The sequence below is a fragment of the Xiphophorus hellerii genome, chromosome 22 (assembly GCF_003331165.1).
Source record: "Xiphophorus hellerii strain 12219 chromosome 22, Xiphophorus_hellerii-4.1, whole genome shotgun sequence".
NCBI lineage: Eukaryota > Metazoa > Chordata > Actinopteri > Cyprinodontiformes > Poeciliidae > Xiphophorus > Xiphophorus hellerii.
In genome coordinates this window covers 4830493-4855874 of record NC_045693.1, presented here as the reverse complement: position 1 = coordinate 4855874, position 25382 = coordinate 4830493, and the positions used below count along the sequence as shown (strand labels likewise).

Below are 25382 nucleotides of genomic sequence, written 5' to 3'. Positions count from 1 at the left end.
AAATGTGATGATGGAGAAGAAAACTGTTGGTGAAAACAAACCAACCAACGTTTGCTCTGGATTTTATCTTATTTAAACAAGAGTAAAATGCTCTTCATTTATTTGCTTCACCAATTGTTTTCATCTATTTTGATAGCAAAGGATATCTGACTATATCTGGTAATTAAGATTGCATTCTGCTTTGATTTTTGCAGTATTATTTGCAGAAAGATGCCTTTTTTCACATGAATAGTATTGGTAAGTGATAGCTTTATAGCTTTGCTCCAGACTGAAATATCTCAACGATTATTTTATGTTTGAAACCAAATTCAGATATTCAGACTCCTGAGGGGACGAATCCTGGTAACGTGCTGGTTTCTCCTCCACCTCACCTTTTGAATTTGAGTAAAGCATCTGAGCAGAATGAATTGTCTAGGAATTGGATACATTCTGCTTATCCAGTCGAGATAATTTCTCTGAGAACAACCTCTGACATTTCCAGCTGAGACACTTTTGGGGTTACCATATTTGATTTGACTCAAATTCCCCAGCTCTTCAACAGCTACTTGGTAAACACATCTAATGAAAAGCTAAGTGTAATTCTTGTGATACAGAAAGTGGTAGCCTGTCTATCCAAAGCATTTTAATGTGTTGGAAAATAACACTCACAATTTGTGAGAATCTCCAGATCTGCTGAACTACGGTGATAAATACAGTCAGTTCATTTCAGTATCTAAAGAATCAATTTACCTCAATTTTTATGTAGTAAACACATTAAAAGTAATGAAATATTCAATTGCAGCTGAGAAACAGGGCCAATCATCCAACAAAATGACAGATTTTTTACATCTTCCTGTAAAACAGCAAAACATTCAAGATGGCTGCCATCGCCGTCAAAGAAAATTTATTTTTGCACTAAATTTACCAATATTTATCACAGACAAATATTTTACTGTCAAATTATACCTAATTTTACATATAGAAATCATATTTATTGACAATGTTTTGATTTCTCAACAACCATGGTTGTCATGGAAAATTTATTTTTTGCACTGAACTAGATGAATGTGATGGGCGCCAAATTATCTGACTTTATATTTAGAACCACAGAAATCAGTTACATTTTCTTGATCTTGTGTTTCCTTTTTTCAGAATGGCCGCCGTGGTTGTCATGGAGAATAATATGGTTGCACCGAAATCGACAGTAGTTATTTTTGCAAGCGTTAGGCACAGCAAACAAAAAGGGAAGTTCACTAACTACTGATATGGTAACGAGAATCTTAGCTTCGCTAATGCTAAACCGCAAAACACATAAAACATTAGCAGGAGCTAATGCTAACCACTAAGACAACTGTAAAATTATGTAGCTTTATATTATTAAAGCTAACGTTTAATCAGTAATACATTTAGAACAAATTTATGTCAGATCATAATTTCTTGGTTAATGTCAAGATGTCATAAAGACATTTTGAATAATGTCAACTTTGTATTAAAAGTGTCATGATTTACTGAATCAATACCTTATGCTTAACCTGAGCGAGTAAATTAATCTGGAGATACTTTAGTTAACCACACTAAGTGGAGGAGAGTGTTTTCATCTTGAAAAATACAGTTTGGTCCCTAAGAGTGAAGAAATTTCTTCACACTGGTTGCAGAATCTCATCTTGATATCTCTGAAGATTAGGATTGCCTCCAGTGGTGATTAGCCTTATTTTCCAGAAAGGGAGATGATGCCCCACCACGCCTCCACCAAATGTTCTTTGGCTTTGGCAGAGATGATTTGGCAAGAACTTCATGGACACAATCCAGAAATGCATTTTGCATTTAAAGGGAATTAAGCAATCTTTTTTCAACGGTGTAGGATTTATTGTCAAGAAGCGTTGTCACAACAACAACAAAAATTACCAAAATTCAAGGAATATTCCCATTTTCCTAATCCTAAGTGTAGATACAGTCTCAAATCTGCTTTAAAGATAAAACTGTCGATGTTAGTAAAACAGAATGGAACCAGGGCATTTTTAACTGGCTCCACATGACCAGGTTTACTCCATCAAAGTCCTCCATTATTACAGCAGCCCTCCCATTTCACACTCCCCAATCCTCCTCATTAAAGTCTCTTAATTGTTTCTCTGACCTCTAAGAGAAACGACCCAGTCACATGGCAACTCTACCTTAAAATTAACGTTTTGTATTTGCACTGTCCGCCTGTCATGGGAACATCGTTTCCTGGCAGCTGCAGCTGACAGTCAGTCATCTTTGTTTTGAGGCAGAATGAAATTAATTCATCAGCTCATCTGGAGGGTGAAACAGACCTTTAATATATTTCTAGGAGAAAATGTAAACTGACGAGACATTTCAGAGTATATTTGGAGTGCAAAATAAACACTTTTTAACAGTACAGATCATAAACTTTGCCTCTGTTTTATCCATTCTGAGTCCACTTTGATTTACCTTTCTGCAAGGCTGCTAGTCTTTCATAACCAACTCAGCGACATACCGGAGAAACCATTTGGACTGCTCTGATCAAAGCAAATCCCTGAAATGAAAAATTCCTTAAACCCGTTTTTGACTGACAGAGAAAAAAATTGAAATTTGTGCAAACAAAGAAACTCCAGTAGTGGTAATGCTGAGTGACAGTTCTTTTAGAGGAGGAAAGGGAAGCAGAAAAAATGAAGTCAGACCTGTTGAGCGGCCACCGTATTAACATGGACGGGGAACAGATAAACACATTCATCCTAATTACAGCGCCTGGACACAGACTGGAGGCGAACGAATGTAATCAGTAATGACAAGCAAGGCGAAGGGCAGCGAAATGTTCCACAGGACCTTCTCTGTTTTTACCTACTGCTGCCCGTTTCTTTAAACAAAGTCTATAATGAACAAGAAAAAAATACTTCCACTGCACTTTGAAATACCGTATGCATCCATGAATACTTTTGAGATCAATAAATCGTTTGTTTTGCACTGCGTCTGACAACTGTCCGCTATTTCTGATTTTATTTCGGTGAAAGAAGAGAAAACATTTGTATGCAGAAAGAGAGCAGAAGAAGTAAACATGCAGAATACAGAAAGGTTGTTTCTGTTGATCAATTGAACTTATGTTATGGTCCTGATTGATTCATTAATAGGGGGGATAACATGCTCACTGAAAACATAAATTATATATATATGTATGTATATATATGATGACTATATGATTTTTGGGTTGACTATAAAGGATAAGAAGTTATAAAGTTGAGAATGATAAAATATAATTTTTTTTTTAAACTGTTCACCTTGTGGTCATGAACGTTGATTGTGTCTGCTTTATAAGTTTTCCTCTCCATTTCCTCCAAATTGTTCATATCTGTTGGAAATGTTAGCACCGTGCTTGTCTTAACTTTGTGACGGCACTCAGAGAGAAAGCTCATGTTTGCAACATTCGAGGTGGTCCAATTTTCCAAATCCCATTTACAAATCCGAGTGACTCTTGTAATCTGTCATTTCCTGTCCTTATCTCACTGGTAGGTGCAAGCTTCTTGTGGAGCGTAAGACAAGGTATTATGAGTTAAATCTGCAGCCGACGGCCTGAAAATATGAGATATGTTGAGTTTCTTTAAATCCTCCACTCTGATCCCAGCTTAGGAAGCTATTCCTCATCCACCTCTGCTTAAAGATGACTTAAATGCAGTGAATCGGTCCATTTCTAGATGCCCATTTTTTACTGGGCAGTGTTTTCACAACATGGAGTCGTGTCTTTTTAAGTCTTTAGCTGGCTCTGGGGGTAATAATTGGATATTTTCTGAAATGTGACAAGCGGTTGAAGACCTGTTATCACCCGAGGTGATATCCTCACCTGTAGTTTTGACATTGATACCTATGGTGATGACATTTCTATCTGCAGTGAAAATATTTACAGGAGTGGCTGCTCGACCCACTGTGAGAAGCATTCCTCTCATGGTGACAATATTTTAACACAAATTACCAAACCAATCAAATCTCCTTTCTTGCATCTATTCTTTAATTTTGTCATTAATGCTCAATTATATTTTGAGACTTTACGCTTTCCCCTCTGATGCTGCTTGTTTTTACGTACTCAATAATAAACAGCCGTGGATTCTCGCTGGTATTCTGACACTCTATCCAAATACACCAAGAAAATACAGAGTTTATAATTTAAACACCTTCTGTAATTACTTTTTGTTGAGGTTAGAGGTCGGCATAGACGATAGCCGTTAGGTAAAGGTTGACATTTGCCTCTGGCCATACGTTGCCTTCCAAAGGTATTCTTACACCTTGAACTTTTCCACAGTTTGTCACACTACAGCCGCCAACTTCTATGTTTTTACTCAGATTTTAAAAGACTTTCAATCTTTCTAAAATTTAAATCCACTGTTAGAGTGGATCTAAATTAGTGTTTCTCAAGCTTTTTCAGGTTGAGGACTATTTAACAAGCACTTAACATGAAAACTGCCCTGCAACAACATCATCTTAATATATACAACCTAAAATGAAAATATTTAAGTAATGTTTTCTTTGTTCGTCCTAATGAACAAAGGCAGTGCTGTGTGGTAAATGTGAATGGACACAAAAAAGTCATGAACACCCCTACACTGGAGGCACATTGAATTACTTACAGATTCTAACGGTGTGTATTCTACGCTTTCTAATAATGTCAAACTCATGGAAGTCGAAAAAGAAGTTCTTTTCTACCAAGTGTTGTGTGCATTAACAACATTTAGGCCTACTTGTCATTTAGAAGCACAATAAAAGAAAAATATACTTGAGTCGCTTTGGCAGAAACAAATATCCTCTTCTGCACCATTAAATATAAAAATTATTAACTCTTTCAATCGTTTATCTGTATTTAATTAATTTAAATTAATCATTTTAATAAAAAATTAGACATTCTCTTGGCGCCCTCCGATCATATAAGTAGCCCTGGCATTTTCTTTCCACCAGTATCTTCAGTTTTTCTTTTGAGTGATAAGCTAGCTGTAGCGTCACAGCTTGAGCTAACATGCAGTACCTTGTGGACCACTGGGGGGCGCCCTACAGTTTCAGACAGGCTTATCTAAATATAGCCTATCAAACAGGAGAGTTCAAAAAATTGCATTTAAGTAATAAGGGTTTGATTCTGAATTGCTTAATTCTGTTCATTTAGCTGCAGGCCAGTTTTTTCTCTTCTTCTTGATGCTGACATCACAGACCCTGAAGTTGGAAATCACCCTTGTCATCACCTTAATCTTTAACTCGCTCCAGATTTCTGTAAACCCATGCAGGAATAATTTTCTTATTCCTACTGTCTTATGATTTTTTTAATCACTCCTCAAAAAGAAGAACGATAGCAGCACCGGATTTGTTCTTTTGCCTTTTTGGTCTAATCCTCATGTGCCTAGATGCACTCTGAACTTCCATGTGGTTGGTCAAGCAAAAGGGAAAACAATTCAATTCAGTGGGCAAAATCAACCACTAACCAACCGCATGCAGCCCATAATAAAGTAGCCCAAACTGGGGAAAGTCTAAAAGAAGGAAAAAAGCAAACAAAAATTTTAAATCGGTTTCAGTTCCTGAAAATAGTTTTGCCCATGTAGCAATTATCAGGTTAATGTTCCAGGAATACTCAGCAGTAATAAACATTGACAATAATTCGGCCTGAGAGCCGCTAAGTACGTCTAATGAAATGCAGCATCTTGTTTGTGGCCAATATAAAACAAGACAGAGAGGAAAAAATAAACTTTCCCTCCGGCTTTTGATTATCTACACGCCGTCCTCCTCAGCCCCATTTTATACAGATGATAGACAAAGCAGTTCGCTATTTTGTCTTATTTACTAAGTTGACTTCCGCACAGATCTATCCATTGCATGAGTACGGTAAACATGCGTGCTCCTATAAATAGATATCATGAAGCTTATTGAATTAAAGCTTATTGGATTGTTGCAGCAAGCTTTTAATTTGAGTCATGGTCATCTGCGCTCTGTTAGTGGATCTAAATGTAACAACGTCCATAAGGAATGTGTTCGAAGCCGATTCAAAAAATCTTTTACATTAGACCTTGTTGATTTTTAAATGTACTTTTCTGCTTCACTATTCTATCTTGAGTATTACTACTGGTAAAATAAAAAGAGTCAGGGTGGAAACATTTTGGAGCATGAGCGTACTCACTCTTATCCATATTGCTACATTTTGAACCAGTGAAATCCACTTCCTGACCCCCATTTGAGTTTCGTGCATCATCCAGGTCACATGTCTTTAACCCAGCAGAATACCAAGTGGAGCATCATGGCGAAAGCCGCCATGTTCTGCTTGTGAAGGTAAATTTGTTGGGCCTCATATCGACAATCAGACAACAATTTTGAGTGCCACAATGCCAGAGAATAAACATGTAGCAGTTTTTTCACTTTTTGCAACAACTTTTAAAACATTTTTAACTTTTGCAGGGCATGGTGTCCAAATATAACCTCATGTCTCTGAATGGCAATTTTCCCATCTCTCCTCACATGCCAGGAGGGTATTTAGAGGGCAGAAGCCTCAATATAACCCCCATTTTGGCTGACTTGTCTGTCAGGAAGTGTGCTTGTGACACCCCTTAGAGTCCACATGCCAACAACAGCTAAATTGAACTTCTCCTCCCTCATTCTCAGCTAGCAAACCGAGGCCCTCCTTCCAGGCAGGCCTGCTGTCCTCAATGCAGACGCCACCTGTGAGCACCAACCGGCCGGCCGGGGGCGAGGGGGAACTTTCAAAACGGCTGCTCCCCAAAGCCCAGTGCAATTGCCCCGCTATTGTCCACTCATCCACTGCTGGAAGGGAGGTGGAGGAGTGGAGCAGAATGCTGGAACTTCAAATCAAAGATACAATAATTTGACAGAGAGAGTTGAATTAAATTTAGCTTTTAGCCCTGTGCTTGACACAAGTACTACTGAAGTGCCCTGTGGATTACCGAACTAACTTAAAATTGTCAGCACTTTTAAATGAAAGATTTTATGACTTTTGTCAAAAATTGGGGGACCAACCTGCAGAATAATTTCCATTTAGTCAATTAAATCTCCTCGAAAAGAATCTCCAGTGGCTCTTGAAGCAATTCTTGGTTTTTCAGTTTGCGATTAATTAAAAATGTCCTTTTTTTTTGTTTATCTTTTCATAACAGCCAATATTTCTGAGGATTTTTTTATATTCGTCCTGGCAACTAAGAAAGGAGAGTTACTTTGTTATATTGTGGGGTGGCTGGTTCATAATTTAGACTGTTGGGATTTTTAGAATCATTGAGTATTTTAAGTACATTATTGCCAGTGTGTTTTTGTATAAAGTGTAGAGTTCACTGAAATGTTTACATATAGTCATTTTCATGTGTGTCATATGTCTATAATGTTTGAACTGCCTTGTTGCTGAAATGTGCAAATACATTTTTATTGATTGGATTTGATATATTAATTTTAAGGCAAAGACTGTAACACTTTAATTTCAATTAATTAATTACATAATTTTAATTATGCTGGAACGGCGCATCCTCTGGGCTTATCATACAAACAGCAACGCTGCTAAGAACAGTTGGAAACTGCATAATGGGACTGAAGGTGGAAAGAATGGCAGCTTCTTAAAGAGACAGAGACCCAATTTCAAGTTAAAGTCAAATTTCTTTAAAGTTATGTTTAGTATATGCAGCATTTTATAACACTGAGCGTAACATAATAACTTGTTTGTGTTATGAAATGGCTATGTGCCTTTAATCAGGAGATTACACATTTGTTTTAGTTCCAGATATTCAAGTCTTAGTTTGAATGTGCAGAGAATCAACAGAAAAAGCTTTAATTCAAGTCCAATTACATGTAATCACACTTATTTCAAAGCCGCATCATTCCAGGCAACTAAACTTAATTTGATGAGATATAAATTTAAGATATTTTACACATAACTGAACTTAGAAAAGAGAAACACATTCCCAGTGAATCCAGTTAAACTAGAAATAATTATAGACCAGAGAAGTAAATCAGTAATAATTTGTAAGAAGACGTCGAGCAAAGAAGCCAAAACAAAACTTTCCTCCGACTGCCTGAGTCGCTGTTCTGACTTGATGCCTGGCTGTCGTTTCAGCAGTTTTCTATTCATGTTTGAAGGTTCGTTTGAAGCTGAACCGCAGAGCTGCAGAATGTCGGCGTAAAAACAAAGAAAATATAAATGAACCTTTCATATCTGAACATGTGCTTCAGGACCAAACCCAGGACATCTACGCTCACAGCCTTTTGACCAGAGCCTCATTAATCACACTCCTACACATGACGTAGAGTAATTACCTGCACAGAAAGACACATATGCACACACCCTCATTCACTGCATTCAGTGCACTCCGTGCATTCAGTGTGTGAAAGTATGCACGAACAGTCGGAACAAATGACGGCGAATTTAATGAGCTCAAACACATCTTTAACAAGAGTACCTGGGTTTTGATCGAGGCGATGGCGGAGTCGCATCGCTGATCGTTCACACACGTACGCAGCAACTTTCAAGGGTAGATCCAGCCACGTACAGAGGTGTGTGTGTTTTTGGAGGTGCTGGGCAGGGTCATGGATCCCTACTGCCTGGGGAGGGAGTCAGTCTGTCTAGGAATGATGAAATCCTCCACCTGTCCTCATTCATCAAACCCACAACACTTATTAATTATCACAAACCTTCAGAGTTACAGCAGAGGACACACACACACACCAGCCTCCATTGGACGGTCCACTACCCAAGCTAACATCACCAACTTAGACTTCATCAGCTGAGCTGCTCAGGAAATATCGTTTGGAGTAATTACCTCCGACGTTTGAGGCACGAACATTTTCACAGGACAAATAAATGTAGTGTATATCTATGTCCACTCACCAAAAATTCTTAGTTAAAAATCAGGAAAACTCTCGGGATTTTTATTGCACATGTGTATAAAGGACTAATTATGACAATTTCTTTTAGTTTCAAGAGACTTTTTAATTCCAAAAATCTCTGTTAGGATTCTTGGAATGAAAAAATAAGTAAATAAACAGAAAAATGAAATGGATTCAACCATTAGAGTCATTATAAATCATTTTAAAAAATGAGTACATTTCCATCAAAAAACTCAACAATTTTTAGATTAATATCAGAAGATTTCTACAAAAAACTTGAAAAATCCTGAGCTCCAAAAGTCAAAAATTTGTGAGAAAAAACTCAGAAATTTTGATATTAATTTCCCAAATTTCTAGGAAAAAAAACATGGAAAATTCTGAACTTCAAAACTTTAACATTTGCAAGAAAACAATTCCAGAAATTTTGAGATTAATATCAGACATTTTGGAGAAAAGACATGGACATTCCTGAGTTTGAAGATTAAGAAATTTACGAGAAAAAAATTCTGAAATTTTGAGATTAACATTAGAAGTTTTCTAGTAAAAACTGAAAAGGTCTGTGCTGCAAAAATTTAACATTTGCAAGAAAAAAAAATCTCAGAAATTTTGAGATTAAGCTCTGAAATTAGTGAGAAAAAACGTGGAAATATCCGAGTTTAAAAAGCCCAAAATTTATAAGAAAAAACTCTGAAATGTTGAGATTAATGTCAAAAATTTGAAAATTTAAGTGTCAAAAATTTTAGACTTTGGAAAGTCTGAAAGATGTTGTGATTTGTTCTGGAAAATTTCAAAGAGATTTTTATTTTTCTAGCCAAGTTCAAACTCAGATGTATTTGTTTTTTTGGTGGAAATGTATTTAATTTTTTTTCTACAATGGTCCTATTACACTGTGGCAACCATTCCTTGCCGTTCTAAGATGTACTGCTTTCTATTATCCCCCCATACAATAAGTAGCTTTCCTGTGAAGTATTCTCCTCTGCTCATACTCTCAACACCAGTGTGAATATTGTGTAATGTGAACCTTTATGAGTAAAGCTGTCAACATCCATCGCCTTACGCTCATAAAGCTTTGTGTTGTCGTGTTATTTTCCGTAATTGGTTTGGATTATGTTTCGACAACGGCCAATAACCGCATTCTCTGCCAGTAAAACTGACTCTCACTGAATGTGTAACATCAGGAATGTATTTGACATGTACGAACCCCAAGTCAGCGTGTTTCTGTGCGACACTCCCAGGGCGGTTCAAGGACTTCCCCGGAGTCTGTTCATAATTGAGTGGAGATCATTAGGATGCTGTAGACTTCTAATCTTTTTTTAAAGCATTTTATAATAAGACAGAGACCAGCTGGTGTCCATTGAGAGTCTCCCAGAGACCCGGATGATTAAAGTCCTCTAAACGACCGCCTTTGGTCCTTAGCTGAGATGTTTCCCTTTTAATCAGACACAAGTCCTCATCGCTCCCCCTGTTTCTGTGACACCAGTCACACAAGCAACGCAGAAGTCCCTTCAAAACTGACGGCCAATTAGAAAGGACACGGAAAAGATGAAAGCCCTATTATCACGTTGTCCTAAGCCATACGTTCAACCAATTAACTGCAGTCAGTATGGACAAGAAAAAAAAAGTCTCCTTTTGCCCAAGGCAAAGTGAGAACGAGAGAACATGAGCCATGTTGTGTGAAGGCGGAGGAAGGACAGACGCAGAGACATTTAATTGATCTTCATTGGGTTAATTATGGCTGTGATGCTGGACTCAGAATGAGAAACGGGTCGTGAAGAGCTTTCTGAGCGCAACATGTGAAGCTTTCTGTTGACCTTGACGGTTCAGAGAGAAGTAGTGACAGTTAATCCGTCGGCAGAGCGGCGAATGCACCAGAAAAAGTAAAGAACTCAGCAAAGTAGGACGGAAAGAAAAGATTGTTTGTGTGTTTTACCCTCTTATGCAGCCCCAGCGCATGGGTGACTGCACTGTCAGCAGGCGCAGCTCTGCCCTTGCATTTGAATAAACACCATCTGAGTTGGCTGGCCGTGTATAATATCTGTCAGGGAGCTGCCGCCCGCGGATCCCGGGGACTCTGACCTCCGTCCCCGGGGAGCCGCTGACGGGACGCCGCAGTGACAGGGTTTCTTCCCTGTCGATCTGCACGCTGATCCACCTAACACCCTTGTCCCACTTGACTCGAAACAAAATCGGCTCGCCTGTCTGCTCCATGCATCGGAAATAAGTCGGGCGATGAATAGTCGCAAGCTCAGGAAAAAACCGAGGCTGGAAGATGGCTGTCAGTGAGATTGATGGTTTGGTTGTTCTCCCATCAGTTTACTGAATAATAAGCCAAATGTTGGCGTCTTTAAAGTTACCATGCAGATATGAACTGTTTCAGGATCTAAGAATACTACGGCCAAAAGAAAGCAGAGATGGTGTTTCTAGCTGAAGACATGAAAATCAACGGAGTTCGATTTAAAGCCTGCATGGATCTTTATAGATACAAAACATTTTTGTATCAACACCAAACTGTATTTAAAACGATTTCTAATGAGATACTCTTTCATTTAAATTAATTTAGAATGATCTAAAAATGTATTTTCCTATTATAGATCGCTTCTGTTTGCCTTTGTCAATACTTACATACTTTAGATCACCAAATAAATTGATACCAGACTAACGTGACATACTAAAATCAGTTTTCATGATTGATGAGATCATAAATTAACTGCAATTATACACATTTTTTGGTACAATTTCATTAGCGGCGCCCAGGCCTGAATATCGCTAGACCTGTACAATCAAGAAATCACATAAAAAACCTGTCTGATAACAAAAAGAATGCTAAAAGATCTAAAAAGCCAACACACTTTGCATGAATCAAAATCAATTTAAAAACTGGAGCACCATGTAGATCCACGGTGGCTACAGACGTCGACCAGATCATTTTTACTTTTAAAATGTCTGTAGGTCTTTTTTAAATGAATGTTGTTATCATCAGCATTTTTTTCTTTAAAAGAGAAATTTAAATTTGTTTTAAGACAAAAAGAGATATATTTTTTTTCAACTTTCCAGCAAGAAATGGGAGCTTGCTTAAGTCAATAATTCCCTAATATATATGGAAAAGTATTAGCTCCATTGGCAGATTATTTTATTTATAACCTACCAATGAAACTAGTACTTTTCCATCAATATTAAGGGATTATTAACTTAAACAAGCTCGTATTTCTTGCTGAAAAGTTACTTCATAGTTAGTTTTGCCTTTTTCCAAGTGTAGATATTTGCACTAGAAACTAAACCAAAAATACTTGATAAGATTTTGTTTTTGCAGTGAACTGGATCTCAATAAAACAACCAGTATAAATAAACATGAAAAAAATAAAGTTTCAGATTGAAAGTATATTTTTATGTACCCTAAAATACACAGTACCTTTGTTTTGTCATACAAGGCATGGTTGTCCAGAAGCATCTGTCGTTCCAGTCGAGCAAACCTTCGTAAGTCTCTCTCAAACATCTGTGAAAGAGGGAATTAGCAGCTTAAAGTCAACACTTTGTTTTACGTAATTCAGAAATAATCTTTTTGATTTTTACCCTTATGATAGGCTAACATTCAATAGGATGCCCTCATTAGAAAATAACCAGTGACGAGACTAAAAACCCACATCTAAATGGTGATGGCAGCTTTTTTCCACCCAAACCATCAGTGAAGAGCTTCCTTACCCGGGAGCCGGTCCAGCCAAGCATCGTGTAGGCGTAGCGATCCACCGGCAGCGACACCAGGTCCACGCGCACCGCTCTCCATTCGCGGCCGTCGCCCTGGGCTCTCTGAAGGCCTCCCTCCACCAGGCTGCCCTCCAGACGCAGGATCAGGAAGCACTTCGCAAAGTGATCCATGGCCTCAAACCTGTGGCTGGGAAGCTTTGATATGTCAAAGGTCGACGCCTGGTAATCAGAGAAGAGTAGAAGGCCCTGATGGAGAAAAACAAAGACTTGTAGACCGTTGAGCTCCAAAGATAAAATAGTGCATCTTCTGGAAAAGACGTACAATTCTTTCAGCCTTTAAGCTACAATAGTGAAATCTCAATCATGTTTCCTCTCTGGTCCAAAATACTCAAATGCTCATTTGTAGTGGATTCACTCTGAAAATTAAATCATGCAATAGATTTCAAATGTGGGGGTTGTAATTAGTTTCCATTCAAATAATAAAGGGTCATTTCTAAAGGAAAAGAACAGCAAAAACATAAAAAATAACATTTCTTTATTGGTTTAATATTAACGAGTATTCTCAAAACATTATTTTATTCTCAATATATATCTTTATTCTAATTATTTCAACTTTATTCTCAACTTTATTTTGACTTTGGTCTTGTAATTTTTTATATATATGTATATAAATATGACCCTGATATGTAAAAGAGAAAAACCTGCCTTGTAAAAGTCTAACACCCACTGGACTTTTTTCTTTTTTGCCATATTGCAGCCACAAATTTAAATATTTGTGATTTTATTTTTAGTCCAACATAAAACAGTGTGTAACTGTGAAGTGGAAGGAAAATAATTCACACAATTATACATATGAATAAAACTCTGAAACATTTTCATGTCACCAAGTCGGTTCTTTGCAGAAGCACAAATTGCAGCAACGCTCCCAGATTTTCAAAGCTTTAAAGTGACCTTTTAGACTTTTCTTTTCTTTTGCAAGATATCTCAAGTTATATCAGAAAGGATGGAGAGCATCCGTCAACAGCAATTTTCAAGTCTTGCAACAGCTTTGCGATTAGATTCAGCTCCAAACTTTTGACTTGTAGTTTTCTGACAAGTAACGTTTTGCATACAGAAGCAAAAGGTTTAGTAACAGCGTTTAGATTATGTAACACATTTTTGGCATGAATGTTTGTGTAAATACCGTAACACTATTAAAAAGTCCTGCTTTCTAGCAACAGACTCAAAAGAGATTTTACAGAACCTCACACTTCTGTAAAATTTCACCTGAAGAGAAAGTAGTGTGGTTTTGTTAGAAACTCGAATGCTTTCCTAGAAAATACTGCAACTGGGAATGTTTGAGAGCCAGACCGAGTCTAATCTTGGAGCTAAAAGTCAGTTCAGACACAAACCCTCCGGTGTTCAAAATGGTTGCATCAAGGTTATGTTTCTTTAAACAAGGCTGGATATATTTACCATTTTAAAGCAGTGAACTAAGGAAGGAGAAGAATTCAGCGACAAAATCTTGCTGACAAGTGGATGCTGTGATGCTGAGGTTAATTTGTCTCTTTCTCATGTGAGCGCTGATGAATAAAGATGAAGTCTCAACATCCTCTCAGTAACTGGCTCTCAGCGAGTATCTAGACTGATATTTGTTTATTGTTGATGGTCAGTAGGACTGATAATTATTCAAATAACTGGCATGAAATTTGCTGTGAATTACACTGCTGCAGGATTTACGCAAAAACTTTGATCTGCGTTTTTTTTCTCCCAGCAAAACTAATTTTAATTTATCCAGTGGATGCCGTTGCTGCAGGCAATTAGTTTCTTCTTCTTTTTTTATTATCTGGTGTTGCCACAAGGTTCAATGTAAATTTTCAGAGAAAACAACAAACAAATATGCATGAGTGATGACTTTGTTGACAGTAATTCTCACAGAGATAGTATATGTGAACTTTTCAAAGAACTAACAATATAAACTACTTCTGGAAAGAGGAAGACAGGCCTTATTACAGAATGTGTAATAATTACAGTTGATAATGGTCACTTTAACGCCACTTTAAAGGTTGACCTTAAAAGTGGTCAGAGTCTTGAAGGTACTTTGCTCATCTGTTTGGAAATGCAAAACCATCAAACTGTTCAGGAAGTAGATGGGTTATGTGACCCAAACGCATCAATATCAGAACAAAAGCAAAAAGGCTTGTAAAGATGCTTGATGCTGCATATTGCTGCGTTCACACTGAACACGTTTCATGTCAAAAAACTCATCTTTCGCTTCAAGTTGACTTTGAAGTCAGACGCTTGACATTTTGCTCTAGACGCGCGTTGCGACGAACCGTTGTTTCCGTTGCCGGTCTCTTTGTAGAATGGTGGATGAAATGGCACCAAAATATTATGTAGTGACAGCTTCTGCAATCACAACAGAGGCTCAGATGCCTTTGCTAAACATTTTGTGTTCACCAACTACAGCTGCCACTACGTCAAATGGCGGAGTCTCTCTGTTTGGCTGACGCTCCACTTCCAATGGCAAAAGTTCAGATTTGCCAACTACTGTTTCGGACGCACTGGACATTCAAAACGCTCCAATCGCGCAGTGCCAGATGCACAAAACCCGTCACAGCGCCCCCTTGACGCGCTGCGACGCCGTGAGACCTTGAATGTAAACCAGACACTCAAATCACGTTTGGTGTGAACGCAGAATATTACTTAATTGTCATTATTTTGTAGAAATCATGTTTCGTTTTGACATTGAAGGTGTTTCTATTGTCAAATAAGCCAAACTTTGTTGATCATGATTGGTTTGTAAAAGTATTAAAAAAGGTGAAACATATATGGATTGAATACTTTTTATATGATGCAGCAGTGAAAAAGAGTCAAACATGATGTTAAGCTATTGAGAAACTAATATAAATTAAAGTTGTAAACATTGCTTTTAAGGATTAAAATGTGCAACCCTGAAGAAAAAGTAAAGCACAGTTGAGTACAAAGTGTTCAACTTAGATTGAGGCAACAACCCAAAAAAAAGTCAATAGACTGATTTCCTTAGGGACGCTCTCTGGAAGATTAAGGTTTTCCTAGATCCAAAAGAGTTAGTGCGCTTTAGATTACAAATTTTCAATTTAATTCCAGCGCCAACAGTGATTGTTTGGGATGCCACTTTCCTCATGCTGCCCATAAACTTGTCACATTCTCCTTAAAGACCAATAACTAAGGAAGTAAATCCAGGAAGCCACCTCTCTGCCTGCTCATCTGATGAGAGAGGGTAATTACAAAACATTTAACACCCTGTCAGCATAGCGTGAATGGGTGCTCCTGAGTACAGGTCACTGGAAAGGAACAATGTTTCTCACAAGGCAATGAGAAATCCAGAGGCAGTTTGGAAAACTTGAGTGACAGAAGAGGAGGAAAAACCTCAAAGAAACCGGCAGGCCCTCTTTACTTCCACTCTCTAATTATCTTTCTAAGTGGAGTCATTTCTTGTGCAACTGTAGGGAGAAATTCTCCATGTCACCCCTTGTCTGCATCCCTGATAACTCTGCAATTACAGATAACCATTCACCCTCCAATAATAGGACAAGCCTGGGATTCTTAAAGTTCGCCTGATGCTCAATAACAGTGTAGCTGCAGGCACTAAAAGTACAAACTAAGAGGAGGCTGGGATGACAGCATAAAAGCATTAAACTACTGACAAATCTGAAAATAAAATCCTCCCCAAGTCAGACAGCAGAACCAACTAAAGGTATAGACCATTTCACATGTGCAGTATTAAGAAAACACAGTGCTTTGCAAAAGAAATAATAAGCCTTTAACTTTTTGAAATATTTACTGCGATTTGTGCAATAAAGTCGCACATAATTATAACATGGAAGGTAAATCATGCAATTTTGAACTAATTACAATATAAAAACACTGGAATGCATTTGTATTTAGTCTTTGTAAAACAAAACATTTGCAGTTTTTGCTTTGCAAACAGCTAAATTACAGAGGAACTGGACAGTGAGCATACCTTAGCTCTGGACTTTGACTTGGCCATTCTTATACGTTTCATTGTAGTTTTGCTTGTATGGTTAGAATCTGTTGGAAGAAAAATCAAAACCGTAGTCCTAAATCTTTCTCATTATATATGTTTGGTTCACTTTAAATAAACCAGAGTTCTCGCTTCATTCAAGCACAAGTGAAAATTCACATACTGATGCAGAGCAAGCAAACGAAACCTGGTCTGCAACGTAATTTTAAGTAAATCTTAGAGGAATTCACTTAAAGTGAAAAAGAAAACTTTCTACTTAGAAAGAAAGTGAACCAAAGAAAGCACATTATATCTCCTACAGATATGATTTACAGGCATTAATGTGATTTGAAAACTTTTGAATAATAGGCTGGCAAGTTTACTTGTAAAGCACCAGGTTGTACACACTGGGCTGTCCCTTACAACGCAACACCAAAATACACGAAGAAGACGAGCCATCACATTAAATAAAAGCATAAAGATAAGATAGAAACATGTAAAAATAAAATGTCAACATTTTAGTCAAACCTAAACCATGATAGAAATAATAAAATACATTTTTGGCCTGCCTGGATAAGGTACAGTAAACAGCGATTCATACCTGACAGAGACGAGTGTCTTCACCGCAGTATCTGTCTCATTTATACAAAGCAACACAGCTGTTTCCTGGATTATGCCAAGACATTTTGTATTTATTATGTAGGCAGCCAGTAAACCTATAAATATTAAAAATGTATGTTTTAGATATCCAAAATAACATATTCCCTATTCACAGTTAGTGTATCACAAACACCATTTAAGCAAATAGCTGAAATAAAATTTTGATCAACAGAAGCTCTTCAGATATCTGTAATGCAAACAGGAGTTAAGATAAAGGTACATATTTAATTAAATGGTAAAAAAAAAAGCAATTTGTGAAAGTAAAACAAAAAAATCATGCAGCATTATTTCCCAGATTTGCACCAATTCAACCCTGCAAGGATGAGCCAGTATAGATGGATGGATGCTTATGCACTTTTTCAAGGCTTTGCGCATAAATAAAATACTAAGCAGAATATTCAGTAGCTACAACAGAAGACCTGAAACATTAGCAATGCACACAAGACACTGTTCAAACTGTTATAGAAAAATCACTGGATTGTTCTGTGAGATTTAACCTTCCTGTCTCTACAAACTAAACCGTCAACACAGTTCAATATCTAACAGCTGTAAGTCAGTCACCAAGAAATCCACCATAAAAAGGATGTCATGAAGCTCCCCCATCTCAGCATTTCCAAGAACTATTTAGCCCAACAGCTCTCTGTAATCATCTCACTCGCAGCAGGTAGCGTTAGCCAGCATCTGAGCGTAAGCTTATTCTACCAGAACTGTTTACACAGAGAATCATAAAAGAGTTCAGCAGGAGGATAAACTTTTCCCTAAAGCCTTTTCTTTGAGCAGTGGTTTAAAAAATAAATAATAAAAGTTGAGTAAACAAGCCTTCTGAAAAGGTGATCTAAAGACGACGCTGTTATAATTTCTATTAGCTTGATTTCCTGGGTTCTTTCCTTCAAGGAGTGTGACTAGAGGCCACAGCAGCCACCTGGAACCGAAAGATGAGCGATACGTCGTCAGGGGCCAGCCAGGCGCTCTGATCTCATCTCGAATTCCCTCTGACTCACAGAAACGGAGAAATTGCCTTCAAGTTGTAGCTTAATGTGTGTTAGCCTGGTCTGTTTGAACTGCACTGCGACTTTGAAGCAGAGATTTGTCAGAACTAAAGCGACTGATTACTGACATAAAAGTGGAACATTTTGTGTGCAACTGTGTGCCAAAGTAACTGTAACTTTCATTTAGGTCCTAAATTGATTAATTTTTATTAAACAACCCCAGATGCATGGAGAGCTTTGTTGGTTTATATTAACTAAAATGTTAGCTTGTTTTTTTTTTTTAAAAACAGGCACAGCACAATCAAACTTCAGTCTATGACGTAAATGTTCCAGATTCTAAGGTTAGGTTGTCATATGTAAACACATGATTAATATTTCAATTTTGACCAATATTGTGCAAGACTTACATTTTGTATGTTTTTATATTTCCATTTTGATTTCTACTGCTTAAAAAAAAAACAGCCATTTTTTTGGCAATAAGTTCATGTTTTTTGGTGTCTGGAAAATGAGCCGTTTCAAAAACCTTCCAAATGTAACGTCACAAATCAGCAACACTGCCACTAGCAACTCCAGTAAAGTCTAGTCCGTTACCTAGCAATCCAAGCAGAACTCCAGCACATTTGGTCAGCTGGTTTTACCACTGTACAATGGCTGTTGGAAAAGTCTTTCGTTGTTGACTTTCCATCCAGAAACAACTTACTGTGTTTGTTGGTTGTGCAAGAGGCTTAAGTTCTGCTTTTCAAAGATGTTCGGTTGCATAATTTCACAAGCGAGGAGAAGCTTATTTGGATTTAAAGTGACAGAATTCTGAAAATTACTTATTCATTTAATAATGACTTATTGTGACCAGACTAAGATCTCAATATCTAGGAGCAATAACTGCATTTCCATTGACAACATTACTGCACAATTTGATATTTTGAAAATAAATTTTCCTAATGGATCCATGGAAATGAAAAAAAAATTTCTCAATTGTTGATAAAAGTTTTGGTTCTAGGCTTAGGTGGGTTTTTTTGGCCGTGTTGGAAAACCGCAATGGAAACATTTTCCCATCATGAATCGTGATCAACAACTGGATGTTGCCACTGGCACAAACCAAGAAGAAGATGATTGGATGATGGCGCGCCATATTCTTTAATGACTTATCACGTAAATAAACGTAATCATGTGATTTTAATTGTGTTTAATAGAAACAACACATTTGCGAAATTGTATGTTTGGTTTTTTTTGGACAGTAGCAGAATATAGACAAAGTTCTGCCCAGTTTTGTAATTGAAACTCCGTTAATGATAAGGCTTCAGAAGTTACTGTAGATCCATAGAGGACAATATTTAGAGACAAAGATGATCGATGGCATCATATGGACATCCATTGCCATTAGCCGGGTGAAGCTTAAACTCATCCGTCTGATAAAGAAGTTCCTGGCTGACCTTGACTCTGCCCCCAAGTCACGCTTCCTGAATACCAGCATCAGAAGGGGGCAGGTAAAAATGATGAACCCCATTTTACAAGGACGTTTTTAGATGGAAGTATTTTTATCTTCAGGCTGTACAAGGGGACCTGGATGGACTGGACGGGGTGCGGATGTGTTAGACCTGCCTATGACACAAGGCCTGAGTGAAGACACGACGGCCCCCGGGGGCTCGATTGCAGATGACAAGGTTACACGACTTAAAGTCAACCTTTGCTACCTCCACTTAATCACTACCTCTCGTGTCCTCGTCCCTGCAGAGCAGTCCCTCTCTCCTCATCCCTTTTCTGCCTGCCCCGCTGAGAAGAAAGCTTCCAGTCATATCACGCTGTCCTTTCTTAGGCTCTGAAAGCCTTTCTAACACCTATCCATCTAATTCGCTGTCCTCGCATATCTGCACACACTTTCACACCTTCACCTTGCTCTGTCTCCCTACAGTGAATGGAAATGGCTGCAAGATGTGAGTTCCCAGTGATAGCAGACAGTAAGTAGGAGGTAATTATCATAAGGACAGACCTCTGGTGGGGTGCAGACACAAGGTGCAGTGGTTGAAACAGAGAATGAAGATGGAGGGATTTATTTTTAAACCCAATGAGGGCAAAAAGACGAGAGTAGCTAGACAGTGCAGGTCTGTGAAGCACTTATCTCCTGTTTAACCCTCTCAAACTATGTTTAGAACAGCATTCAGTGAGAACAATCCACCCTGGTCCTCACTGCTCCGTTTCATACTGTACACCTCTACACAACTCTGAATCAGTGTCAAAGCTGACAAATCAAGCTCCTTGGAGACTAAGTCTTGGAAAATGAATTAAGTGATTTTAAGTCATCTTTTAATTTTATCAACATAGTTCTTCTGGCTGTAAATAGCATTAAAAAGGGAACTATTATGCAAAATTAACATTTTGAACTTTTTGTACTTCTATCTGGGCTTCTACTGCTTCTGGAAACAGCCCAAGTGCATCTTTTTTGGTAGTACGTTAATGTTTTTTGGTGTCTGGAAAATGAGCTGTTTCAAAAACCTTCCAAATGTAACGTCGCAAACCAGAAGTCACTGCCCACCACCTAGCAACCCCAGCAAAGCCCAGCCCGTTACCTAGCAACCGAAGCTGAGCACCACCTGATTTTACCGCTGTATGCGCTGTACAATGGCTGCTGGAAGACAAGTGTTTTGCTGTTGACTTACCACCCAGAAACCACTTGCTACATTCTTGTTGTTTGTGTATGAGGCCGCATTTCTGCTTTTCAAAGATTTACAGTTGTATAATTACGTATCTGTCTGTGTCAATTTTCATTTACAAGAGTAAACATTGAGTTGGGGGGGGCGTGGCCAGAAGCGGCTTATTTGGATTTAAAGTGACAAGAGCTCATTCTGAAAGGAGCTCAACATGTTCAGAACTGAGCAGACTAAAATCTCATTACCTAAGAATGACTTTGTGTAAAAGAAAAATGTATTGTATTCCACATAGATGTATCCTAACCTGTTCAGGGAAGCATAATGGGTCACCTTTAATGCTTTGGAGTGACCCAGCTGGAGTCTTGACTTAATCTGACAGGGGTAAAATAAAACCTAGGGTGATGGCAAGATAGTCTTCCAAACAATTGGAAACATACAAAAGCAAAAATATACTTCATTACTGTTAGTAGATTTATAGCAAACTTTCAAGGTCATGATTGAACAATGTAAGATCTATTATTCTGACAGTCAGTTGGTTAAGGAGAGTTTTGTTTAATGGGCTCTGAAATGATGATTAAATAACTTATGATCACTTCAGCTAAATTTAGAATCAGGCTATGATGAATGAATAAAGATTGTCACTGATTAATGCTGGGTTAACTCTACTACCTCTAAGTCCAGTTTCTTTTCAGGTTTGGACTGATTTTAAAGATCACATATGAAAAGACACACTCTCACCTGTCCATACACAGAGTATTGGGAATAATTAGAACCGGCTATGTCTTCATAGAGAACGGGATCTAACATTAGCAACACATCATTAGCTGCTTAATAAGATGGCAAAACAGCAGATCCTAAAAATATGTGAGGATTTGGAGGCTCCCTGCTCCGGTTTGACACTCTGGCTTGGAAAAACACCTGAAGGCAAGATGAAAACAAGCAATACCTGGTAATCCTTCACACCAACATCAAGAAACAAGCCTCAGATTCATTCAGTTCACAGTGGCTACAACACAAACAAAGCAACACAAGTCTGTCAACTGGTCAGATGTAACAAAATAAAAAAATTTTTTATTTTTGAGCAAAATACTTGGATCAGACCATAAGCTAGCTCTTGAGAGGCAGTTCTGTATGTATGACCAATACCTGCAAGCTAAGTAATCAAAAATCAATGCTTTAAAAACAAAACTAAATAAAAATCTTGTTCCCCTCCTCGCCTGTGGGGGCGCTGCACCAAGTACCGCTGAAGGTAACAAAACAAAAACCTCAGAAGAAGACATGTGCGCAACTTCTTTCTTCATGAAATCAAACAAAAATGGAGTGGCGTTAGATTTTAGCAATTGTGGGATTTTTCTTTTTTTTTTTTTTTTACCCCTCCAGGGGGTCTTTTTGTGGGCTCTAGTGTCCCTTATATGAGAGTGGGCTGACAGGAAACGGGGAAGGAGAGGGGGGAAGACATGCGGCAAATGTCGTCGGATCCGGGAGTCAAACCCGCGACGGCCGCGTCGAGGACTGAAGGCCTCCAAATACAGGTCGCGCCAACCGCTACACCACCACGGCACGCCAGGGGATTTCTCTTTTGTACATGGTGATTGTATTTACCCAGAATTCCTTGTGTTGTAGTCCGCTTCTATACCATGTTTTGTTCCACAACTATACCCTACTTTGTGTTGGTAATGTATAAAAGTACTTTTGGATTATTGGTGTGCTTTGAACATTTCTGACCACCCAGTTGAACACTTATGGTAACAAATTAAAGAAAAAAACAGACAATTTGTCTCAAATCCCTTCAACAGATTCTTTAAGTCTTTTAAAAAGTCTCATTGTTTGCTCATTTCCAATTACGTGCCGTTCTCAGCATAGAGGAATGTGTTTCCATGCAGCGCTTAAATTAGACACCCCTGCGGCACAACGATATTTGTCAAATTATATTGTTAAATTAGAAGAAAGTAATTGTCGTCATTTTAATGCAGCTATTAATTAAAACATCAAGTGTATGTAAACATAACCTGCTATTAACACTGTGACTCTCCATGTTTTATCTTTGGCTGACACATTTTCTCACTTTATCGTTTTCTAATGGCTCTGCCTCTGCTTTCATCAGCTGCCTGTCTTTTACATTCCTGCTCTCCTTCTTTCATTCTTTCAGCCACCTTTCCATCTTGCCCACTTTTGATTAAAGGATCCATTTTCCATTAAAAGGTGTCCAGAGCAATCTATGGCCTTAAATGCTCTGCAACAAGTTTGTGAAATAACCAATTGTATGTTATCTATTATTAAATTCAGTCACATCTTTTTAATTCTTTCAATTTCAGATATAACTTAAGTACCACAACTGTTATTTCATTCAAGTAAAATGAACAAAAAGAAAGTTTCAATGGGAATCTGCTATAATGGCTGTAAATTGCTTAGCTCCATTTACCATGAGCAACCAGGTGAACTCTGGTCAAATCCATCCCTGTAGCTTAAGTCAAGTCAAATTTATTTGTGTAGCACATTTCAGCTACAAGGCATTTCAAAGTGCTTTACAAAAACACAAAGTGGTAGAACGCACATTCAACAACTGAAACATTTTGCCGTCGTTACACATCAGAATGTTTATCAATGTTTTATTTATTATGTTTCAAAAGCAACTCTGAACAGGAGGGTTTTTAGTCTACATTTAAAGGAACTCAGTGTTTTGCCTGTTTTCTGGACGTTTGTTCCAGATTTGTGGTGCATGGAAGCTGAATGCTGCTTCCCCATGTTTGGTTCTGGTTCTGGTTCTGCTCTGCATCCCCAGAACCAGAAGACCTGAGAGGTCTGGAAGGTTGATATGACAACAGCAGATCTTCAAGGCATTCAGCGATTTATAAACTAAGAACAGTATTTTAAAGTCTCTGAGCTACATGGGGCCATTGTAAGGACTGTAGAACTGGTGAGATGTGCTCCATCTTCCTGGTTTTAGTGAGAACACAAGCAGCAGCGTTCTGGAACAGACTGAGTTTTCCAGCAGACCTGTGAATACACTGTTGCAGTAATCAGTGCGACTAAAGATAAACACATAGACAAATTTCGCTAGATCAGGGATGTCAAACTCATTATAAAGATTATGAATGTCCAGCTGTGCCAGAACATATTGATAAAGCCCATTAGCAAACTGTTAAAATGTGAATAGATAGCTATTTCTGCCTACAGTAATTAAGTTAAATAATATTAAATATATTTTCACATTTGCATAAATTGGGAGTCTACAGATAAAAACTGATTACATTTGATTAATAAAACAATATTTAAGCACAGAACTGTTATTTTGAAGGTTTTATTTACGTGTCCTGCTAGACTTTGGTGGGCCACATAAAAAACATGAGTGGGCCAGATTTGGCCCCCAAGCCTTGAGTTTGACATGTGTGCTCTAGATCTTGCAGAGACATTAGTCCTCTAATCCTGGAAATCTTCTTTAGGTGATAAAAGGCCGACTTTGTTATTATTAATAAAAACTAATTCAGAATATTTGATAGCAGATGACCACATGAACTCTAACATTTCACTCCTTAGAAACTCCAACTAACTTAAAAAAAAAAAAAAAACTTCAAAGGTGAGATAGTATGAATATTTGAAAGTATGTTCTGGCACTTTCAATTTTTTTTGTGAAAGTTTTAGGTTTTGTGTTACTTTCACACAATCTGGGGTAAAAATTGGCTATTCAGCTTAAAAATAACCCAAAAAAAGGCCTGGAGCAAAGATTTGAGCTTCGAACATGATCAGCGCTTAGCTGTATTATTTTTGGCAGACAGACATGGCTTGTGAACACATTTGTAACAAACTCAAGCCTATTTTCACACATCAGCACAGAAGATCCAGGCCAGGTGCTGACAATCTGGTTTAGACTTTATTTTTTTGGCACATTACTATTCACACATCTGGATCACAGGGGGAGATTTATATATATATATATATATATATATATTTATTTCCCAGAGAGTTTGAGATGTGCTCCTACAGCTGGAGAATAGGGGGGGTGTCTGCTGAGGAGCAGCTGTCGCCGCTGCACACGATGCAGCAAAATCTCAGTATTTATTAACATCTCTTAAAGGAAAGCCAGCAGTGCTTTTGTGTTGATAATGAAACAGTGTTTTTGAATGCGTCCAGTGTTGAAGACTTTCTCTTTTTCTGTGAATGTGTTTGAAAGATTTGCAGCTAAGTTCATGCACTGCCTCATCTGCTGACGTGTGACAGATTTTATGTAGGTTCCAGGTACGGAGCGATTGTGTTGACATCTCTGTTTGACCGCGTCTTACCTTCCCAGACATTTCACTCAATGTGTCTCTGGAACAGCAGAGCTTTATTGAAAAGTTTCTTTCTGCTATATAATGTAATTTTCAGACATGTGAGTTAAATATTAATTGAGGTCAAAACGTTTTAGTTGAAGATAATTGCCTACAACTTATTTTATTTTTTAGTTACTTAAACTAAAGGATTTGTAATGACTTTTGTTTTATAACTCATGGTGTAAAATTATGGAAGAATTATGGAGTTATGGAATATAAGAAGGTCATTTTCAAAGATATAGAAATATGGGTGAGAAATGGCACAAAT

At 37.8% G+C, this 25382-nt stretch overlaps 1 protein-coding gene across 1 annotated transcript in view; it reads right to left on the bottom strand.

Moving 5' to 3' along the window:
• dntt (deoxynucleotidyltransferase, terminal) overlaps nucleotides 1-25382 on the bottom strand; it is a 93052-nt gene that overhangs the window by 18843 nt on the left and 48827 nt on the right. The window contains exons 9-10 of the mRNA XM_032552410.1: nucleotides 12523-12771; nucleotides 12233-12316 (exon numbers count right to left, since the gene is read on the bottom strand). Of these exons, the coding sequence (XP_032408301.1) occupies nucleotides 12233-12316; nucleotides 12523-12771 (333 nt within the window). The remainder of the gene's footprint in view (nucleotides 1-12232; nucleotides 12317-12522; nucleotides 12772-25382) is intronic.